General features: G+C 45.4%; 1 protein-coding gene across 1 annotated transcript in view; it reads left to right on the top strand.

The window, feature by feature from the left end:
* The window catches only part of si:ch73-193i2.2 (uncharacterized), a 22,995-nt gene extending 4,252 nt beyond the window's left edge, over positions 1-18,743 (top strand). The window contains exons 8-14 of the mRNA XM_063874597.1: positions 8,559-8,673; positions 9,394-9,564; positions 10,310-10,380; positions 10,536-10,703; positions 16,384-16,591; positions 16,757-16,806; positions 18,434-18,743. Coding sequence (XP_063730667.1) covers positions 8,559-8,673; positions 9,394-9,564; positions 10,310-10,380; positions 10,536-10,703; positions 16,384-16,591; positions 16,757-16,806; positions 18,434-18,743 — 1,093 coding nt within the window. The remainder of the gene's footprint in view (positions 1-8,558; positions 8,674-9,393; positions 9,565-10,309; positions 10,381-10,535; positions 10,704-16,383; positions 16,592-16,756; positions 16,807-18,433) is intronic.
* The last annotated feature ends 103 nt before the right edge of the window (positions 18,744-18,846 follow it).

The raw sequence follows: 18,846 nt of genomic DNA, 5'->3' as shown, positions 1-18,846 counted from the left end.
ACCCTATGAACCCTTACAATATGAACCCTAAACCTATGAACCCTTAAACTATGAACCCTAAACCCATAAACCCTAACACTATGAACCCTAACCCTATGAACCCTTACACTATGAACCCTAACACTATGAACCCTAACCCTATGAACCCTTACACTATGAACCCTAACACTATGAACCCTAACACTATGAACCCTAAGACTATGAACCCTAACATCATAAACCCTAACACTATGAACCCTAACACTATGAACCCTAACATCATAAACCCTAACACTATGAACCCTAACCCTATGAACCCTAACCCTATGAACCCTAACCCTATGAACCCTTACACTATGAACCCTAACCCTATGAATCTTAACCCTATGAACCCTAACCCTATGAACCATAACCCTATGAACCCTAACCCTATAAACCCTAACCCTATGAACCCTAACACTATGAACCCTAACCCTATATACCCTAACCCTATGAACCCTAACACTATGAACACTAGCCCTATATACCCTAACCCTAAGAACCCTAACATCATGAACCCTAACACTATGAACCCTAACCCTATAAACCCTAACCCTATGAACCCTAACCCTATGAACCCTAACCCTATAAACCCTAACCCTATGAACCCTAACACTATGAACCCTAACCAGTGGCGGCTGGTGAACATTTTTTTGGGGGGGGCGCAGTTGGGCGGCACGGTTTAAATAGCACTTTTTTAGAGGTTTAGCTTAAGACAGTTGGTTAGGTGGCTGCGGCCACATTCGTGCTTCTTACATTTTTGTGTGAAGTGCTTTAGATCCTTCATCCCGGTTGTAGTCCAAAGTGTTTCAGTCCCAGGACTTTGAAATAACAGACAAGGGAAACAAAAAAAGGCATTGCTCACTCACTGTACAACCAGCTAACCAATTCCGCTTAGCATACAAGTTTGAGGAGAAAGTCCGAGTGTAGGTTCTCCCGCGATCAGTGGTCGTCTGTTGAATGTTTAAATCCGGACGCTCGGGTCCCAAGTCTTTCAATTTCTTCTTTTCGACATCTGATAGTCGATGAAACGGTGTTTTAAGTAGAGCTTGCACGGAGTTCTCAGCCATCGATGTCGCCATATTCACTCAATCTAAGTTTCAGCTAGCTACGGTGCTGCTCTTTACGCTTGTGGTTAGGGAATGATAACGATGCTGATTCGCCGAAATAGTCCAATCGCGTATCTAAGAATGTCACATTGAACTAAGAAACAATGCCATTGGCTGTGGGCGCAAAGATTTGCGCCCACAGATCTAAGTTTCATCCTCCAATGAAAAGCTATCCTTGCTAAAATGACTGAGAAAAGTATAAGCTCTCCTATAGACTCCCATGTTATCGGCGCCCACGGACGGTAGCCGACCTGCCTATTCTCAGAAAAGGCGAATGGCAATATATTATGTCCGGACACATTTTAGCGGTTCTTGACAGTGGTCTCCCATACACATTTAACCCATAAACACGGTACATTTCTTATTTCAATTATGTTGTATATATAACGTTTTTTAACTCAAAAAGTCAGGGTGGGCGGCGCCCAAGCGCCCACTATTGACGCACCGCCACTGACCCTAACCCTATATACCCTAACCCTATGAACCCTAACATCATGAACCCTAACACTATGAACCCTAACCCTATGAACCCTAACACTATGAACCCTGACACCATGAACCCTAACCCTATGAACCATAACCCTATGAACCCTAACCCTATAAACCCTAACCCTATGAACCCTAACACTATGAACCCTAACCCTATATACCCTAACCCTATGAACCCTAACACTATGAACCCTAACCCTATGAACCCTAACCCTATGAAGCCTAACACCATGAACCCTAACACCATGAACCCTAACACTATGAACCCTAACACCATGAACCGTAACACCATGAACCCTAACCCTATGAACCCTAACACTATGAACCCTAACACCATGAACCCTAACACCATGAACCCTAACACTATGAACCCTAACACTATGAACCCTAACCCTATGAACCCTAACACCATGAACCCTAACACTATGAACCCTAACACCATGAACCCGAACACCGTGAACCCTAACACTATGAACCCTAACACCGTGAACACTAACCCTATGAACCCTAAAAAAATGAACACTAATACCATGAACCCTAACACCATGAACCCTAACACTATGAACCCTAACCCTATGAACCCTAACCCTATGAACCCTAACACCATGAACACTAACACCATGAACCATTACACTATGAACCCTAACAACATGAACCCTAACCCTATGAACCATAATCCTATGAACCCTAACCCTAAGAACCCTAACACTGTGAACCCTAACACCGTGAACCCTAACCCTATGAAACCTAACACTATGAACCCTAACACCATGAACCCTAACACCATGAACCCTAACACTATGAACCCTAACACTATGAACCCTAACCCTATGAACCCTAACACCATGAACCCTAACACTATGAACCCTAACACCGTGAACCCTAACACTATGAACCCTAACACCGTGAACCCTAACCCTATGAACCCTAACACCATGAACCCTAACACCATGAACCCTAACACTATGAACCCTAACACTATGAACCCTAACCCTATGAACCCTAACACCATGAACCCTAACACTATGAACCCTAACACCATGAACCCGAACACTGTGAACCTTAACACTATGAACCCTAACACCGTGAACCCTAACCCTATGAACCCTAAAACCATGAACACTAATACCATGAACCCTAACACCATGAACCCTAACCCTATGAACCCTAACACTATGAACCCTAACACCATGAACCCTAACACTATGAACCCTAACCCTATGAACCCTAACCCTATGAACCCTAACACCATGAACCCTAACACCATGAACCCTAACATCATGAACCCTTACACTATGAACCCTAACAACATGAACCCTAACCCTATGAACCATAACCCTATGAACCCTAACCCTATGAACCCTAACACCATGAACCCTAACACCATGAACCCTAACCCTATGAACCCTAACACCATGAACCCTAACACCATGAACCCTAACACTATGAACCCTTACACTATGAACCCTAACAACATGAACCCTAACACCATGAACCCTAACCCTATGAACCCTAACACTATGAACCCTAACCCTATGAACCCTAACACCATGAACCCTAACACTATGAACCCTAACACTATGAACCCTAACCCTATGAACCCTAACCCTATGAACCCTAACACTATGAACCCTAACCCTATGAACCCTAAAACCATGAACCCTAACACTATGAACCCTAACCCTATGAACCCTAACACCATGAACCCTAACCCTATGAACCCTAACACCATGAACCCTAACACCATGAACACTAACACCATGAACCCTTACAATATGAACCCTAACAACATGAACCCTAACCCTATGAACCATAATCCTATGAACCCTAACCCTAAGAACCCTAACACTGTGAACCCTAACACCGTGAACCCTAACCCTATGAACCCTAACACCATGAACCCTAACACCATGAACGCTAACACCATGAACCCTAACACTATGAACCCTAACACTATGAACCCTAACCCTATGAACCCTAACACCATGAACGCTAACACCATGAAGCCTAACACTATGAACCCTAACACCGTGAACCCTAACACTATGAACCCTAACACCGTGAACCCTAACCCTATGAACCCTAACACCATGAACCCTAACACCATGAACCCTAACACTATGAACCCTAACACTATGAACCCTAACCCTATGAACCCTAACACCATGAACCCTAACACTATGAACCCTAACACCATGAACCCGAACACCGTGAACCCTAACCCTATGAACCCTAAAACCATGAACACTAATACCATGAACCCTAACACCATGAACCCTAACCCTATGAACCCTAACACTATGAACCCTAACACCATGAACCCTAACACTATGAACCCTAACCCTATGAACCCTAACACCGTGAACCCTAACCCTATGAACCCTAACACCATGAACCCTAACACCATGAACCCTAACACTATGAACCCTAACACTATGAACCCTAACCCTATGAACCCTAACACCATGAACCCTAACACTATGAACCCTAACACCATGAACCCGAACACCGTGAACCCTAACACCATGAACGCTAACACCATGAAGCCTAACACTATGAACCCTAACACCGTGAACCCTAACACTATGAACCCTAACACCGTGAACCCTAACCCTATGAACCCTAACACCATGAACCCTAACACTATGAACCCTAACACTATGAACCCTAACCCTATGAACCCTAACACCATGAACCCTAACACTATGAACCCTAACACCATGAACCCTAACACCGTGAACCCTAACCCTATGAACCCTAAAACCATGAACACTAATACCATGAACCCTAACACCATGAACCCTAACCCTATGAACCCTAACACTATGAACCCTAACACCATGAACCCTAACACTATGAACCCTAACCCTATGAACCCTAACCCTATGAACCCTAACACCATGAACCCTAACACCATGAACCCTAACATCATGAACCCTTACACTATGAACCCTAACAACATGAACCCTAACCCTATGAACCATAACCCTATGAACCCTAACCCTATGAACCCTAACACCATGAACCCTAACACCATGAACCCTAACACTATGAACCCTTACACTATGAACCCTAACAACATGAACCCTAACACCATGAACCCTAACCCTATGAACCCTAACAATATGAACCCTAAACCTATGAACCCTTAAACTATGAACCCTAAACCCATAAACCCTAACACTATGAACCCTAACCCTATGAACCCTTACACTATGAACCCTAACACTATGAACCCTAACCCTATGAACCCTTACACTATGAACCCTAACACTATGAACCCTAACACTATGAACCCTAAGACTATGAACCCTAACATCATAAACCCTAACACTATGAACCCTAACACTATGAACCCTAAAATCATAAACCCTAACACTATGAACCCTAACCCTATGAACCCTAACCCTATGAACCCTAACCCTATGAACCCTTACACTATGAACCCTAACCCTATGAATCTTAACCCTATGAACCCTAACCCTATGAACCATAACCCTATGAACCCTAACCCTATAAACCCTAACCCTATGAACCCTAACACTATGAACCCTAACCCTATATACCCTAACCCTAAGAACCCTAACACTATGAACCCTAACCCTATATACCCTAACCCTATGAACCCTAACATCATGAACACTAACACTATGAACCCTAACCCTATGAACCCTAACCCTATAAACCCTAACCCTATGAACCCTAACCCTATGAACCCTAACCCTATAAACCCTAACCCTATGAACCCTAACACTATGAACCCTAACCCTATATACCCTAACCCTATGAACCCTAACATCATGAACCCTAACACTATGAACCCTAACCCTATGAACCATAACCCTATGAACCCTATCCCTATAAACCCTAACGCTATGAACCCTAACACTATGAACCCTAACCCTATATACCCTAACCCTATGAACCCTAACACTATGAACCCTGACACCATGAACCCTAACCCTATGAACCATAACCCTATGAACCATAACCCTATAAACCCTAACCCTATGAACCCTAACACTATGAACCCTAACCCTATATACCCTAACCCTATGAACCCTAACACTATGAACCCTAACCCTATGAACCCTAACCCTATGAACCCTAACACCATGAACCCTAACACTATGAACCCTAACACCATGAACCCGAACACCGTGAACCCTAACACTATGAACCCTAACACCGTGAACACTAACCCTATGAACCCTAAAACTATGAACACTAATACCATGAACCCTAACACCATGAACCCTAACACTATGAACCCTAACCCTATGAACCCTAACCCTATGAACCCTAACACCATGAACACTAACACCATGAACCCTTACACTATGAACCCTAACAACATGAACCCTAACTCTATGAGCCATAATCCTATGAACCCTAACCCTAAGAACCCTAACACTGTGAACCCTAACACCGTGAACCCTAACCCTATGAACCCTAACACTATGAACCCTAACACCATGAACCCTAACACCATGAACCCTAACACTATGAACCCTAACACTATGAACCCTAACCCTATGAACCCTAACAACATGAACCCTAACACTATGAACCCTAACACCGTGAACCCTAACACTATGAACCCTAACACCGTGAACCCTAACCCTATGAACCCTAACACCATGAACCCTAACACCATGAACCCTAACACTATGAACCCTAACCCTATGAACCCTAACACCATGAACCCTAACACTATGAACCCTAACACTATGAACCCTAACACTGTGAACCCTAACACCGTGAACCCTAACCCTATGAACCCTAACACCATGAACCCTAACACCATGAACCCTAACACCATGAACCCTAACACTATGAACCCTAACCCTATGAACCATAACCCTATAAACCCTAACCCTATGAACCCTAACACTATGAACCCTAACCCTATATACCCTAACCCTATGAACCCTAACACTATGAACCCTAACCCTATGAACCCTAACCCTATGAAGCCTAACACCATGAACCCTAACACCATGAACCCTAACCCTATGAACCCTAACACCAAGAACCCTAACACCATGAACCCTAACACTATGAACCCTTACACTATGAACCCTAACACCATGAACCCTAACTCTATGAACCCTAACACCATGAACCCTAACACCATGAACCCTAACCCTATGAACCCTAACACTATGAACCCTAACTCTATGAACCCTAACACTATGAACCCAAACCCTATGAACCTTAACACCATGAACCCTAACACCATGAACCCTAACACTATGAAGCCTAACCCTATGAACCCTAACACCATGAACCTTAACACCATGAACCCTAACACCATGAACCCTAACACTATGAACCCTAACCCTATGAACCCTAACACCATGAACCCTAACCCTATGAACCCTAACACCATGAACACTAAAACCATGAACCCTAACACCATGAACCCTAACCCAATGAACTCTAACACTATGAACCCTAACACCATGAACCCTAACACCATCAACCCTAACACTATGAACCCTAAAACCATGAACCCTAACCCTATGAACTCTAACACTATGAACCCTAACACCATGAACCCTAACCCTATGAACTCTAACACTATGAACACTAAAACCATGAACCCTAACACCATGAACCCTAACACTATGAACCCTAACCCTATGAACCCTAACACTATGAACACTAATACCATGAACCCTAACACTATGAACCCTAACACCATGAACCTTAACACTATAACCCTAACCCTATGAACCCTAACCCTATGAACCCTAACCCTACGAACCCTAACCCTATGAACCCTAACCCTATGAACCCTAACCCTACGAACCCTAACCCTATATACCCTAACCCTATGAACCCTAACACTATGAACCCTAGCACTATTAACCCTAACACCATGAACCCTAACACTATGAACCCTAACCCTATGAACCCTAACACCATGAACCCTAACACTATGAACCCTAACCCTATATACCCTAACCCTATGAACCCTAACACTATGAACCCTAACCCTACGAACCCTAACCCTATATACCCTAACCCTATGAACCCTAACACTATGAACCCTAACACCATGAACCCTAGCACTATTAACCCTAACACCATGAACCCTAACACCATGAACCCTAACACTATGAACCATAACACTATGAACCCTAACCCTACGAACCCTAACCCTATATACCCTAACCCTATGAACCCTAACACTATGAACCCTAACACCATGAACCCTAGCACTATTAACCCTAACACCATGAACCCTAACACTATGAACCCTAACCCTATGAACCCTAACACCATGAACCCTAACACTATGAACCCTAACCCTATATACCCTAACCCTATGAACCCTAACACTATGAACCCTAACACCATGAACCCTAGCACTATTAACCCTAACACCATGAACCCTAACACTATGAACCCTAACACTATGAACCCTAACCCTATGAACCCTAACCCTATGAACCCTAACACCATGAACCCTAACACCATGAACCCTAACCCTATGAACCCTAACCCTATGAACCCTAACCCTATGAACCCTAACACCATGAACCCTAACACCATGAACCCTAACACTATGAACCCTAACCCTATGAACCCTAACACCATGAACCCTAACAACATGAACCCTAACACTATGAACCCTAAGACCATGAACCCTAACCCTATGAACCCTATGAACCCTAACACCATGAACCCTAACACCATGAACCCTAACACTATGAACCCTAACCCTATGAACCCTAACACCATGAACCCTAACAACATGAACCCTAACACTATGAACCCTAAGACCATGAACCCTACCTATGAACCCTATGAACCCTAACCCTATGAACCCTAACCCTAAGAACCCTAACCCTCACCTGTTTTGAAGGCTTCAACCAATATATCCGCTGTGTGCCTCTCTTCACTTGTCTGTCTATCTTCCTGTCTGTCTGCCAGGCTGGGGGCGTGGCTTCTCCTCATCCTCAACTTCCTGTTCAACGTCTCCTGGACGACCGTCGCCATCTCTGTGTCCGTCAACAGAGAGTCAGTTGACCGCTACGTCTTGCCACAGGTACCTGTCTGTCTCTTCCTGTCTGCCTCTCACCTGTGTGTCTCTCAGGACTAGTTGAGTGTCCTCCTCTTTGTTATGTCTTACCTGTCCATCTCTCACCTGTCTCTCACCTGTATGTCTTTTCGGACTGGTGGACTGTCCTCTGGTTATTATCTCTCACTTGTCTGTCTGTCACCTGTCTATCTCTCAGGACTGGTGGCATGTCCTCTGGTTATTATCTCTCACCTGTCTGTCTCTCAGGACTGGTGCAGTGTCCTCCTGGTTGTTATCTCTCACCTGTCTGTCTCACCTGTCTCTCACCTATATGTCTCTCAGGACTGGTGGCATGTCCTCTGGTTATTATCTCTCACCTGTCTGTTTCTCAGCTGTCTGTCTCTCAGGACAGGTGGCCTGTCCTCTGGTTATTATTTCTCACCTGACTGTCTCTCACCTGTCTGTCTCTCAGCTGTCTGTCTCTCAGGACAGGTGGCCTGTCCTCTGGTTATTATCTCTCACCTGACTGTCTCTCAGCTGTCTGTCTCTCAGGACAGGTGGCCTGTCCTCTGGTTATTATCTCTCACCTGACTGTCTCTCACCTGTCTGTCTCTCAGGAGAGGTGGCCCGTCCTGTGGTTATTATCTCTCACCTGACTGTCTCTCACCTGTCTGTCTCTCAGGAGAGGTGGCCCGTCCTGTGGTTATTATCTCTCACCTGACTGTCCCTCACCTGTCTGTCTCTCAGGACTGGTGGCGTGTCCTCCTGGTTGTTGTCGCTCTGCTCCTGACCGTACAGGAAGTGATAAAGGAGGTTCAGGACGTTATTCGCTCCAACAGGAAGCTTCGCCTCTGGCAGCGGTGGGCGGAGCGTCGTCTCCATGACGACCTGCGCTGCTTGCATCCCATGTGGCCTCAGGTTAGCTTAGCATAAAGAATGGAAACTGTAGTCAGTCATTGTTCTTGGTCCCACCCACATGCTCCCGTTGTCAGAGCCTCTGGAGTCAGACTCCTCTCTGTCTCTGTAGCGTCTCTTAGCGCTGCTCATGGCTCTCGGGAGCACGGCCCCTGACTTCCTGTGTTGGTCCAGGTCTCCAGCTCTATGAGCGACACGGACCCCGCAGTTTATCAGGGCTCCTGATCCGGGATGTTCGTACAGTGATCTCGGTGCTATGTCAGCGAGGCATTAACCGATGTAGTAGATGACCGTTTGTGTGTGTGTGTGTGTTGATGTTGTCGTCATCTAACACACACCACTCAGTAGTGTCAGAGCAGAGTCTGACTCCTCGCTCCAGCGCTGTATAGTCTGTGTCCCCGTTTCAGTTCCTGTTAGCTGCAGAGAGGTGATCTGATTTGCCGAAGGGAGGGCGAGGCAGCGCTTTGAACCCTTGAAGGGGAATGAACAGGGTGTGTGTCCCCCGCGCGCAGGGCAGCTGATGTGCTGTTATTACTTCGGCAGGACTGTCTTCGTGTTGGCCGTGTTGAAATCTCCGGCCACAACAAAAGCGTCTCGGGGAGTTCTCGGTCGCTCAGCACACACACTGGAAACAGTTACAGTGCTGTGTTTAAATATGTGTGTGTGTGTGTGTGTGTGTGTGTGTGTGTGTGTGTGTGTGTGTGTGTGTGTGTGTGTGTGTGTGTGTGTGTGTGTGTGTGTGGGGTAGGAGAAAGTGTTTCTTTTGGATCAGATCAAACAGATTCGTTTGATGAGAGGAAGCTACAGCCAGGACCTTTGGTAACACACACACACACACACACACACACACACACACACACACACACACACACACACACACACACACACACACACACACACAAACACACACACACAACATGTCACTGATACACACTACATTATAGCTGCTGACTTCACTTCCTGTGTCCCATCAGGAACGTCTTTGATTGGCTGGTGTACTCCCTGCTGGTGGCCTCCTTCAGCGTGCACATGGCCGACGTGCTGCAGCCATGCAGCAGCCTGCGCACCTGCAGCCTGCGCCTGTTCTCCGTCAGCATCATCTTCCTCTGGCTGCGGCTGATGAAGCACGTCAGAGCCTTCAGGTACACACCAGCGCTAAACAGGAAGTACACTCTGCAGGTGTTGTAGTTTCGTCTGCTGAAAATGTGTGTGTGTGTGTGTGTGTGTGTGTGCAGGTTGATGGGTCCCTTCATCGTCATGCTGGGGAACATCGTGGGGGATCTGATGTGTTTCCTGTTCCTGTACGCTGAGATCTTCATCCCATACGCCTGCAGCTTCTGGATCATCTTCGGAGGTTCCTGACGTCACTGACTGAAGATTCACTCATTCATTCACTGACTCATTCATTCATCACTGACTCATTCATTCACTGACTCATTCATTAATTCATTCATTCAATGACTCATTCACTGACTCATTCATTAATTCATTCATTCAATGACTCATTCACTGACTCATTCATTCACTGACTTATTCATTCATTCACTGACTCATTCATTCACTGACTCATTCATTAATTCATTCATTCAATGACTCATTCACTGACTCATTCATTCACTGACTTATTCATTCATTCACTGACTCATTCATTCATTCACTGACTTATTCATTCATTCACTGACTCATTCATTAATTCATTCATTCAATGACTCATTCACTGACTCATTCATTCACTGACTCATTCACTAACTCATTCACTCATTCACTGACTCATTCATTCACTGACTCATTCATTCACTGACTCATTCATTCATTCACTGACTCATTCACCTACTCATTCATTCATTCACTGACTCATTCTTTCACTGACTCATTCACTAACTCATTCACTCATTCACTGACTCATTCATTCATTCACTGACTCATTCATTCATTAATTCATTCATTGACTCATTCACTGACTCATTCATTCACTGACTCATTCATTCATTCACTGACTTATTCATTCATTCACTGACTCATTCATTAATTCATTCATTCAATGACTCATTCACTGACTCATTCATTCACTGACTCATTCATTCATTCACTGACTTATTCATTCATTCACTGACTCATTCATTCATTCACTGACTCATTCACTAACTCATTCATTCATTCACTGACTCATTCATTCATTCACTGACTCATTCATTCACTGACTCATTCATTAATTCATTCATTCAATGACTCATTCACTGACTCATTCATTCAATGACTCATTCATTGATTCATTCACTGACTTATTCATTCATTCACTGACTCATTCATTCATTCACTGACTCATTCACCTACTCATTCATTCATTCACTGACTCATTCATTCACTGACTCATTCATTCATTCAATGACTCATTCATTCATTCATTCACTGACTCATTCATTCATTCACTGACTCATTCATTCACTGACTCATTCATTCATTCAATGACTCATTCATTGATTCATTCACTGACTTATTCATTCATTCACTGACTCATTCATTCATTCACTGACTCATTCACCTACTCATTCATTCATTCACTGACTCATTCTTTCACTGACTCATTCACTAACTCATTCACTCATTCACTGACTCATTCATTCACTGACTCATTCATTCACTGACTCATTCATTCATTCACTGACTCATTCACCTACTCATTCATTCATTCACTGACTCATTCTTTCACTGACTCATTCACTAACTCATTCACTCATTCACTGACTCATTCATTCATTCATTCAATGACTCATTCACTGACACATTCATTCATTCACTGACTTATTCATTCATTCACTGACTCATTCATTAATTCACTGACTCATTCACTAACTCATTCATTCACTGACTCATTCATTCATTCACTGACTAGTTCATTCTTTCACTGACGCATTCACTCATTGATCACTGACTCATTCATTCATTCATTGACTCATTCATTCACTGAATCATTCACTGACTCATTTATTCATTCACTTACTCATTTATTCAATCATTCATTCATTCATTCACTGACTCATCCATTGATTCATTCACTGACTCATCCATTGATTCATTCACTGACTCATTCATTCATTCACTGACTCATTCATTCATTCACTGACTCATTCATTCATTCACTGACTCATTCATTCATTCATTCATTCAATGACTCATTCACTAACTCCTTCACTGACTCATTCATTCATTCACTGACTCATTCACTAACTCATTCATCCATTCATTCACTGACTCATTCATTCACTGACTCATCCATTGATTCATTCACTGACTCATTCATTCATTCATTCATCACTGACTCATTCATTCAATGACTCATTCACTGACTCATTCATTCACTGAATCATTCATTCATTCACTGACTCATTCATTCACTGACTCATTCACTAACTCATTCATTCATTCACTGACTCATTCACTAACTCATTCATTCATTCACTAACTCATTCATTCATTCACTGACTTGTCTGTTTCTCACCTGACTGTCTCTACCTGTCTCTCTCTATCCTGCCTGTCTCGACATGTCTGTCTCTCACGTGTCGGTTTCTACTTGTCTGTCTCTCACCTGTCTGTCACCACCTGTCTGTCTCTAACCTGCCTGTGTCCACTTGTCTGTCTCTCACCTGTGTGTCTCTGTCTGTTTCTACTTGTCTGTCTCTACCTGTCTTTCTCTCACCTGTCTGTCTCTCACCTGTCTGTTTCTACTTGTCTGTCTCTCACCTGTCTGTTTATACTTGTCTGTCTCTCACCTGTCTGTCTCTACCTGTGTGTCTCTAACCTGCCTGTTTCTACCTGTCTGTCTCTCACCTGTCGGTTTCTACTTGTCTGACTCTACCTGTCTTTCTCTCACCTGTCTGTCTCTGTCTGTCTCTCACCTGTCTGTTTCTACTTGTCTGTCTCTCACCTGTCTGTCTCCACCTGTCTGTCTCTAACCTGCCTGTGTCCACTTGTCTGTCTCTCACCTGTGTGTCTCTGTCTGTTTCTACTTGTCTGTCTCTACCTGTCTTTCTCTCACCTGTCTATCTCTCACCTGTCTGTTTCTACTTGTCTGTCTCTCACCTGTCTGTTTATACTTGTCTGTCTCTCACCTGTCTGTCTCTACCTGTCTGTCTCTCACCTGCCTGTCTCAACATGTCTGTCTCTCACCTGTCGGTTTCTACTTGTCTGTCTCTACCTGTCTTTCTCTCACCTGTCTGTCTCTGTCTGTCTCTCACCTGTCTGTTTCTACTTGTCTGTCTCTCACCTGTCGGTCACCACCTGTCTGTCTCTAACCTGCCTGTGTCCACTTGTCTGTCTCTCACCTGTGTGTCTCTGTCTGTCTGTTTCTACTTGTCTGTCTCTACCTGTCTTTCTCTCACCTGTCTGTTTCTCACCTGTCTGTTTCTACTTGTCTGTCTCTCACCTGTCTGTTTATACTTGTCTGTCTTTCACCTGTCTGTCTCTACCTGTCTGTCTCTAACCTGCCTGTCTCGACATGTCTGTCTCTCACCTGTCGGTTTCTACTTGTCTGTCTGTACCTGTCTTTCTCTCACCTGTCTGTCTCTCACCTGTCTGTTTCTACTTGACTGTCTCTCACCTGTCTGTTTATACTTGTCTGTTTCTCACCTGACTGTCTCTACCTGTCTCTCTCTAACCTGCCTGTCTCGACATGTCTGTCTCTCACGTGTCGGTTTCTACTTGTCTGTATCTCACCTGTCTGTCACCACCTGTCTGTCTCTAACCTGCCTGTGTCCACTTGTCTGTCTCTCACCTGTGTGTCTCTGTCTGTTTCTACTTGTCTGTCTCTACCTGTCTTTCTCTCACCTGTCTGTCTCTCACCTGTCTGTTTATACTTGTCTGTCTCTCACCTGTCTGTCACCACCTGTCTGTCTCTAACCTGCCTGTGTCCACTTGTCTGTTTCTCACCTGTGTGTCTCTACCTGTCTGTTTCTACTTGTCTGTCTCTACCTGTCTTTCTCTCACCTGTCTGTCTCTCACCTGTCTGATTCTACTTGTCTGTCTCTCACCTGTCTGTTTATACTTGTCTGTCTCTCACCTGTCTGTCTCTCACCTGTCTGTCTCTAACCTGCCTGTCTCGACATGTCTGTCTCTCACCTGTCGGTTTCTACTTGTCTGTCTGTACCTGTCTTTCTCTCACCTGTCTGTCTCTTACCTGTCTGTTTCTACTTGTCTGTCTCTCACCTGTCTGTCTCCACCTGTTTGTCTCTAACCTGCCTGTGTCCACTTGTCTGTCTCTCACCTGTGTGTCTCTGTCTGTTTCTACTTGTCTGTCTCTACCTGTCTTTCTCTCACCTGTCTGTCTCTCACCTGTCTGTTTCTACTTGTCTGTCTCTCACCTGTCTGTTTATACTTGTCTGTTTCTCACCTGACTGTCTCTACCTGTCTCTCTCTAACCTGCCTGTCTCGACATGTCTGTCTCTCACGTGTCGGTTTCTACTTGTCTGTATCTCACCTGTCTGTCACCACCTGTCTGTCTCTAACCTGCCTGTGTCCACTTGTCTGTCTCTCACCTGTGTGTCTCTGTCTGTTTCTACTTGTCTGTCTCTACCTGTCTTTCTCTCACCTGTCTGTCTCTCACCTGTCTGTTTATACTTGTCTGTCTCTCACCTGTCTGTCACCACCTGTCTGTCTCTAACCTGCCTGTGTCCACTTGTCTGTTTCTCACCTGTGTGTCTCTACCTGTCTGTTTCTACTTGTCTGTCTCTACCTGTCTTTCTCTCACCTGTCTGTCTCTCACCTGTCTGATTCTACTTGTCTGTCTCTCACCTGTCTGTTTATACTTGTCTGTCTCTCACCTGTCTGTCTCTCACCTGTCTGTCTCTAACCTGCCTGTCTCGACATGTCTGTCTCTCACCTGTCGGTTTCTACTTGTCTGTCTGTACCTGTCTTTCTCTCACCTGTCTGTCTCTTACCTGTCTGTTTCTACTTGTCTGTCTCTCACCTGTCTGTCTCCACCTGTTTGTCTCTAATCTGCCTGTGTCCACTTGTCTGTCTCTCACCTGTGTGTCTCTGTCTGTTTCTACTTGTCTGTCTCTACCTGTCTTTCTCTCACCTGTCTGTCTCTCACCTGTCTGTTTCTACTTGTCTGTCTCTCACCTGTCTGTTTATACTTGTCTGTCTCTCACCTGTCTGTCTCTACCTGTCTGTCTCTCACCTGCCTGTCTCAACATGTCTGTCTCTCACCTGTCGGTTTCTACTTGTCTGTCTCTACCTGTCTTTCTCTCACCTGTCTGTCTCTCACCTGTCTGTTTCTACTTGTCTGTCTCTCACCTGTCTGTTTATACTTGTCTGTCTCTCACCTGTCTGTCTCTCATCTGTCTGTTTCTACTTGTCTGTCTCTCACCTGTCTGTCTCTCCCCTGTCGGTTTCTACTTGTCTGTCTGTACCTGTCTTTCTCTCACCTGTCTGTCTCTGTGTGTCTTTCACCTGTCTCTTTCTACTTTTCTGTCTCCAATTTCTGTCTCTCACCTGTCTGTTTAAACTTGTCTATCTCTCACCTGTCTGTCTCTGTGTATCTCTCACCTGTCTGTTTCTACTTGTCTGTCTTTACTGTCTGTCTCTCACCTGTCTGTTTCTTCTTGTCTGTCTCTACATGTCTGTCTCTCACCTGTCTGTTTCTACTTGTCTTTCTCTCACCTGTCTGTCTCTCACCTGTCTGTCTCTGTCTGTGTCTCATCTGTGTGTTTCTACTCGTCTGTCTCTACTGTCTGTCTCTCATCTGTCTGTTTCTACTTGTCTTTCTCTCACCTGTCTGTCTCTGTCTGTCTCTCATCTGTGTGTTTCTACCTGTTTGTCTCTCAGGGTTTATGATAACTCTGAGGCGAATGCGGTGATGCAGCAGGCGTCCGTCATCCTGCAGGTCGAGGACTCCATGTCCGTCCTTCGTCGTTTCTATGACAACCAGTTCATCTCCAGGCACTGTGCTCCGCTGGCCAACACGCCCGACGACGGCACGGCAACCAGTCCCCGTTACCATGACGAGATGACCCACATAACCACGCAGATCAAAGTGTGTGAAGAACAATAACGTTTATAGAAATAGACGGACAGGAAGTAACACGTATGTGTGTGTGTGTGTGTGTGTGTGTGTGTGTGTGTGTGTGTGTGTGTGTGTGTGTGTGTGTGTGTGTGTGTGTGTGTGTGTGTGTGTGTGTGTTTGTGTGTGTGTGCACAGGAGACTCTGGATCAGTTCCTGGACTTGCAGAGGGACGTCAGCGGGTCTTGGTGAGATTCAATACCTTTTATTTTCATACATTAAAGGTCTCCTATTATGCGATATTTAAAAATATATTGTGGGGCTATCCATAAAAACTTGTCTGAAGTGTTTTGCTGAAAATACCAAACAGATCCCCCAGTGTAGCGTGCCTCATCCCCCTCTATTTCAGCCCTGTTCCTGAAGGGCTGATTCTGTGACTGTTGCTTTAAGTTTGATCTGAAGCTGGCCAAACCCCTTCAGAGCTGATGCTGGCCACGCCCCTTCAGAGCTGATGCTGGCCACGCCCCTTCGGAGCTGATGCTGACCACGTCCCTTTGGAGCTGATGCTGGCCACGCCCCTTCGGAGCTGATGCTGGCCACGCCCCTTTGGAGCTGATGCTGGCCACGCCCCTTCGGAGCTGATGCTGACCACGTCCCTTTGGAGCTGATGCTGACCACGTCCCTTTGGAGCTGATGCTGGCCACGCCCCTTCAGAGCTGATGCTGGCCACGCCCCTTTGGAGCTGATGCTGGCCACGCCCCTTCGGAGCTGATGCTGACCACGTCCCTTTGGAGCTGATGCTGACCACGTCCCTTTGGAGCTGATGCTGGCCACGCCCCTTTGGAGCTGATGCTGGCCACGCCCCTTCGGAGCTGATGCTGACCACGTCCCTTTGGAGCTGATGCTGACCACGTCCCTTTGGAGCTGATGCTGACCACGTCCCTTTGGAGCTGATGCTGGCCACGCCCCTTTGGAGCTGATGCTGGCCACGCCCCTTCGGAGCTGATGCTGACCACGCCCCTTTGGAGCTGATGCTGACCACGTCCCTTTGGAGCTGATGCTGGCCACGCCCCTTTGGAGCTGATGCTGGCCACGCCCCTTCGGAGCTGATGCTGACCACGTCCCTTTGGAGCTGAGGCTGGCCACGCCCCTTTGGAGCACAGCTCTGTCTGAAGAGAGGAGTTTCTGACGGAGAGACTCAGCTAAACGCTGCCGTGATTGAACCCCATATGATGTTCCAAACCACATCCAGCATTATTTCTGAAACACTTCTCAGAGTTCAGCTCTAGAACAGAGACATTACACAACCACTCTCAGTCCCTCCTGCAGACATCCTGCACAGACACACAGAGCTGCTGCGGAGGGGGTTCAGCTCCCGGCTGTATATTGTGGACGATAGGTTGGGACGTGTCACGTGGGGGGGACGTTGCCGAGAGTTCAATGTAAAGCCAGCCCACATTTCGGTTATGACATCATGACCGAAGCAAATCTGGATCAGTTCGTTTGTACCCCCGTTTTTAGAGATTTGGGTAAGGAGGAAAAGAGAGAGGGTTGTATTTTCTGACACTTTGTGAGTCTCCTTACACACCGGGACACATATTTATGTATGAAAGACAGCAAAAAGTGCATTTTGCACAATAGGGGACCTTTAAACGACATACTTTAGGTTTAGTGGAACGCCATATCCTTTCAAGTTGTCTCGACTTCTGCTTTCTTTAGCCAGTTTCGGGGGTTATGCCATGGAGCTAATCTTGTTTTATTTTCCTCTCTACAGAGTCCCACAGAGTCCAGTGTTGTAGATTTAAGGCTCCTCTCTCACAGACATGGTGTTCAGTTAAATGTTGATGGATCCCTTCTGTTTATGTTTGAATGCAGTTTGAACCAGAACAAAAACCAGGATCTTCAAAACGAGGACCAGAATCAGAGAATTCAAAACCCGGAGCTGCAGAACCCGAACCAGGACCAGGACCTGGAGCTGCAAAACCAGAACCAGGACTTGCCGAACCAGAGCCTGAACCAGGACCTGCAAAACCTGAATCAGGATCTGCGGTGTATCCGGACCGAGCTGCAGCAGCTCCGGTCTCTGGTTCAGTTGCTCGTTCACAACAGGACTAATTCCAGATCAGGGCTGGAACCAGAACTGGATCTAAAGACTGAAACCTCTCAGAATGAAAATAAATCATAATAAATGTTTTATGTGACTTCATCATTTAAAGAAACACATTCAAGTCTTTATTTTTAAAAATAGATGTACATATTAGAAACCAGTAACACGACATGATGTAATG

Source organism: Eleginops maclovinus, chromosome 22 (genome assembly GCF_036324505.1).
Source record: "Eleginops maclovinus isolate JMC-PN-2008 ecotype Puerto Natales chromosome 22, JC_Emac_rtc_rv5, whole genome shotgun sequence".
Lineage (NCBI taxonomy): Eukaryota > Metazoa > Chordata > Actinopteri > Perciformes > Eleginopidae > Eleginops > Eleginops maclovinus.
This window is presented reverse-complemented; position numbering and strand designations above follow the sequence as displayed.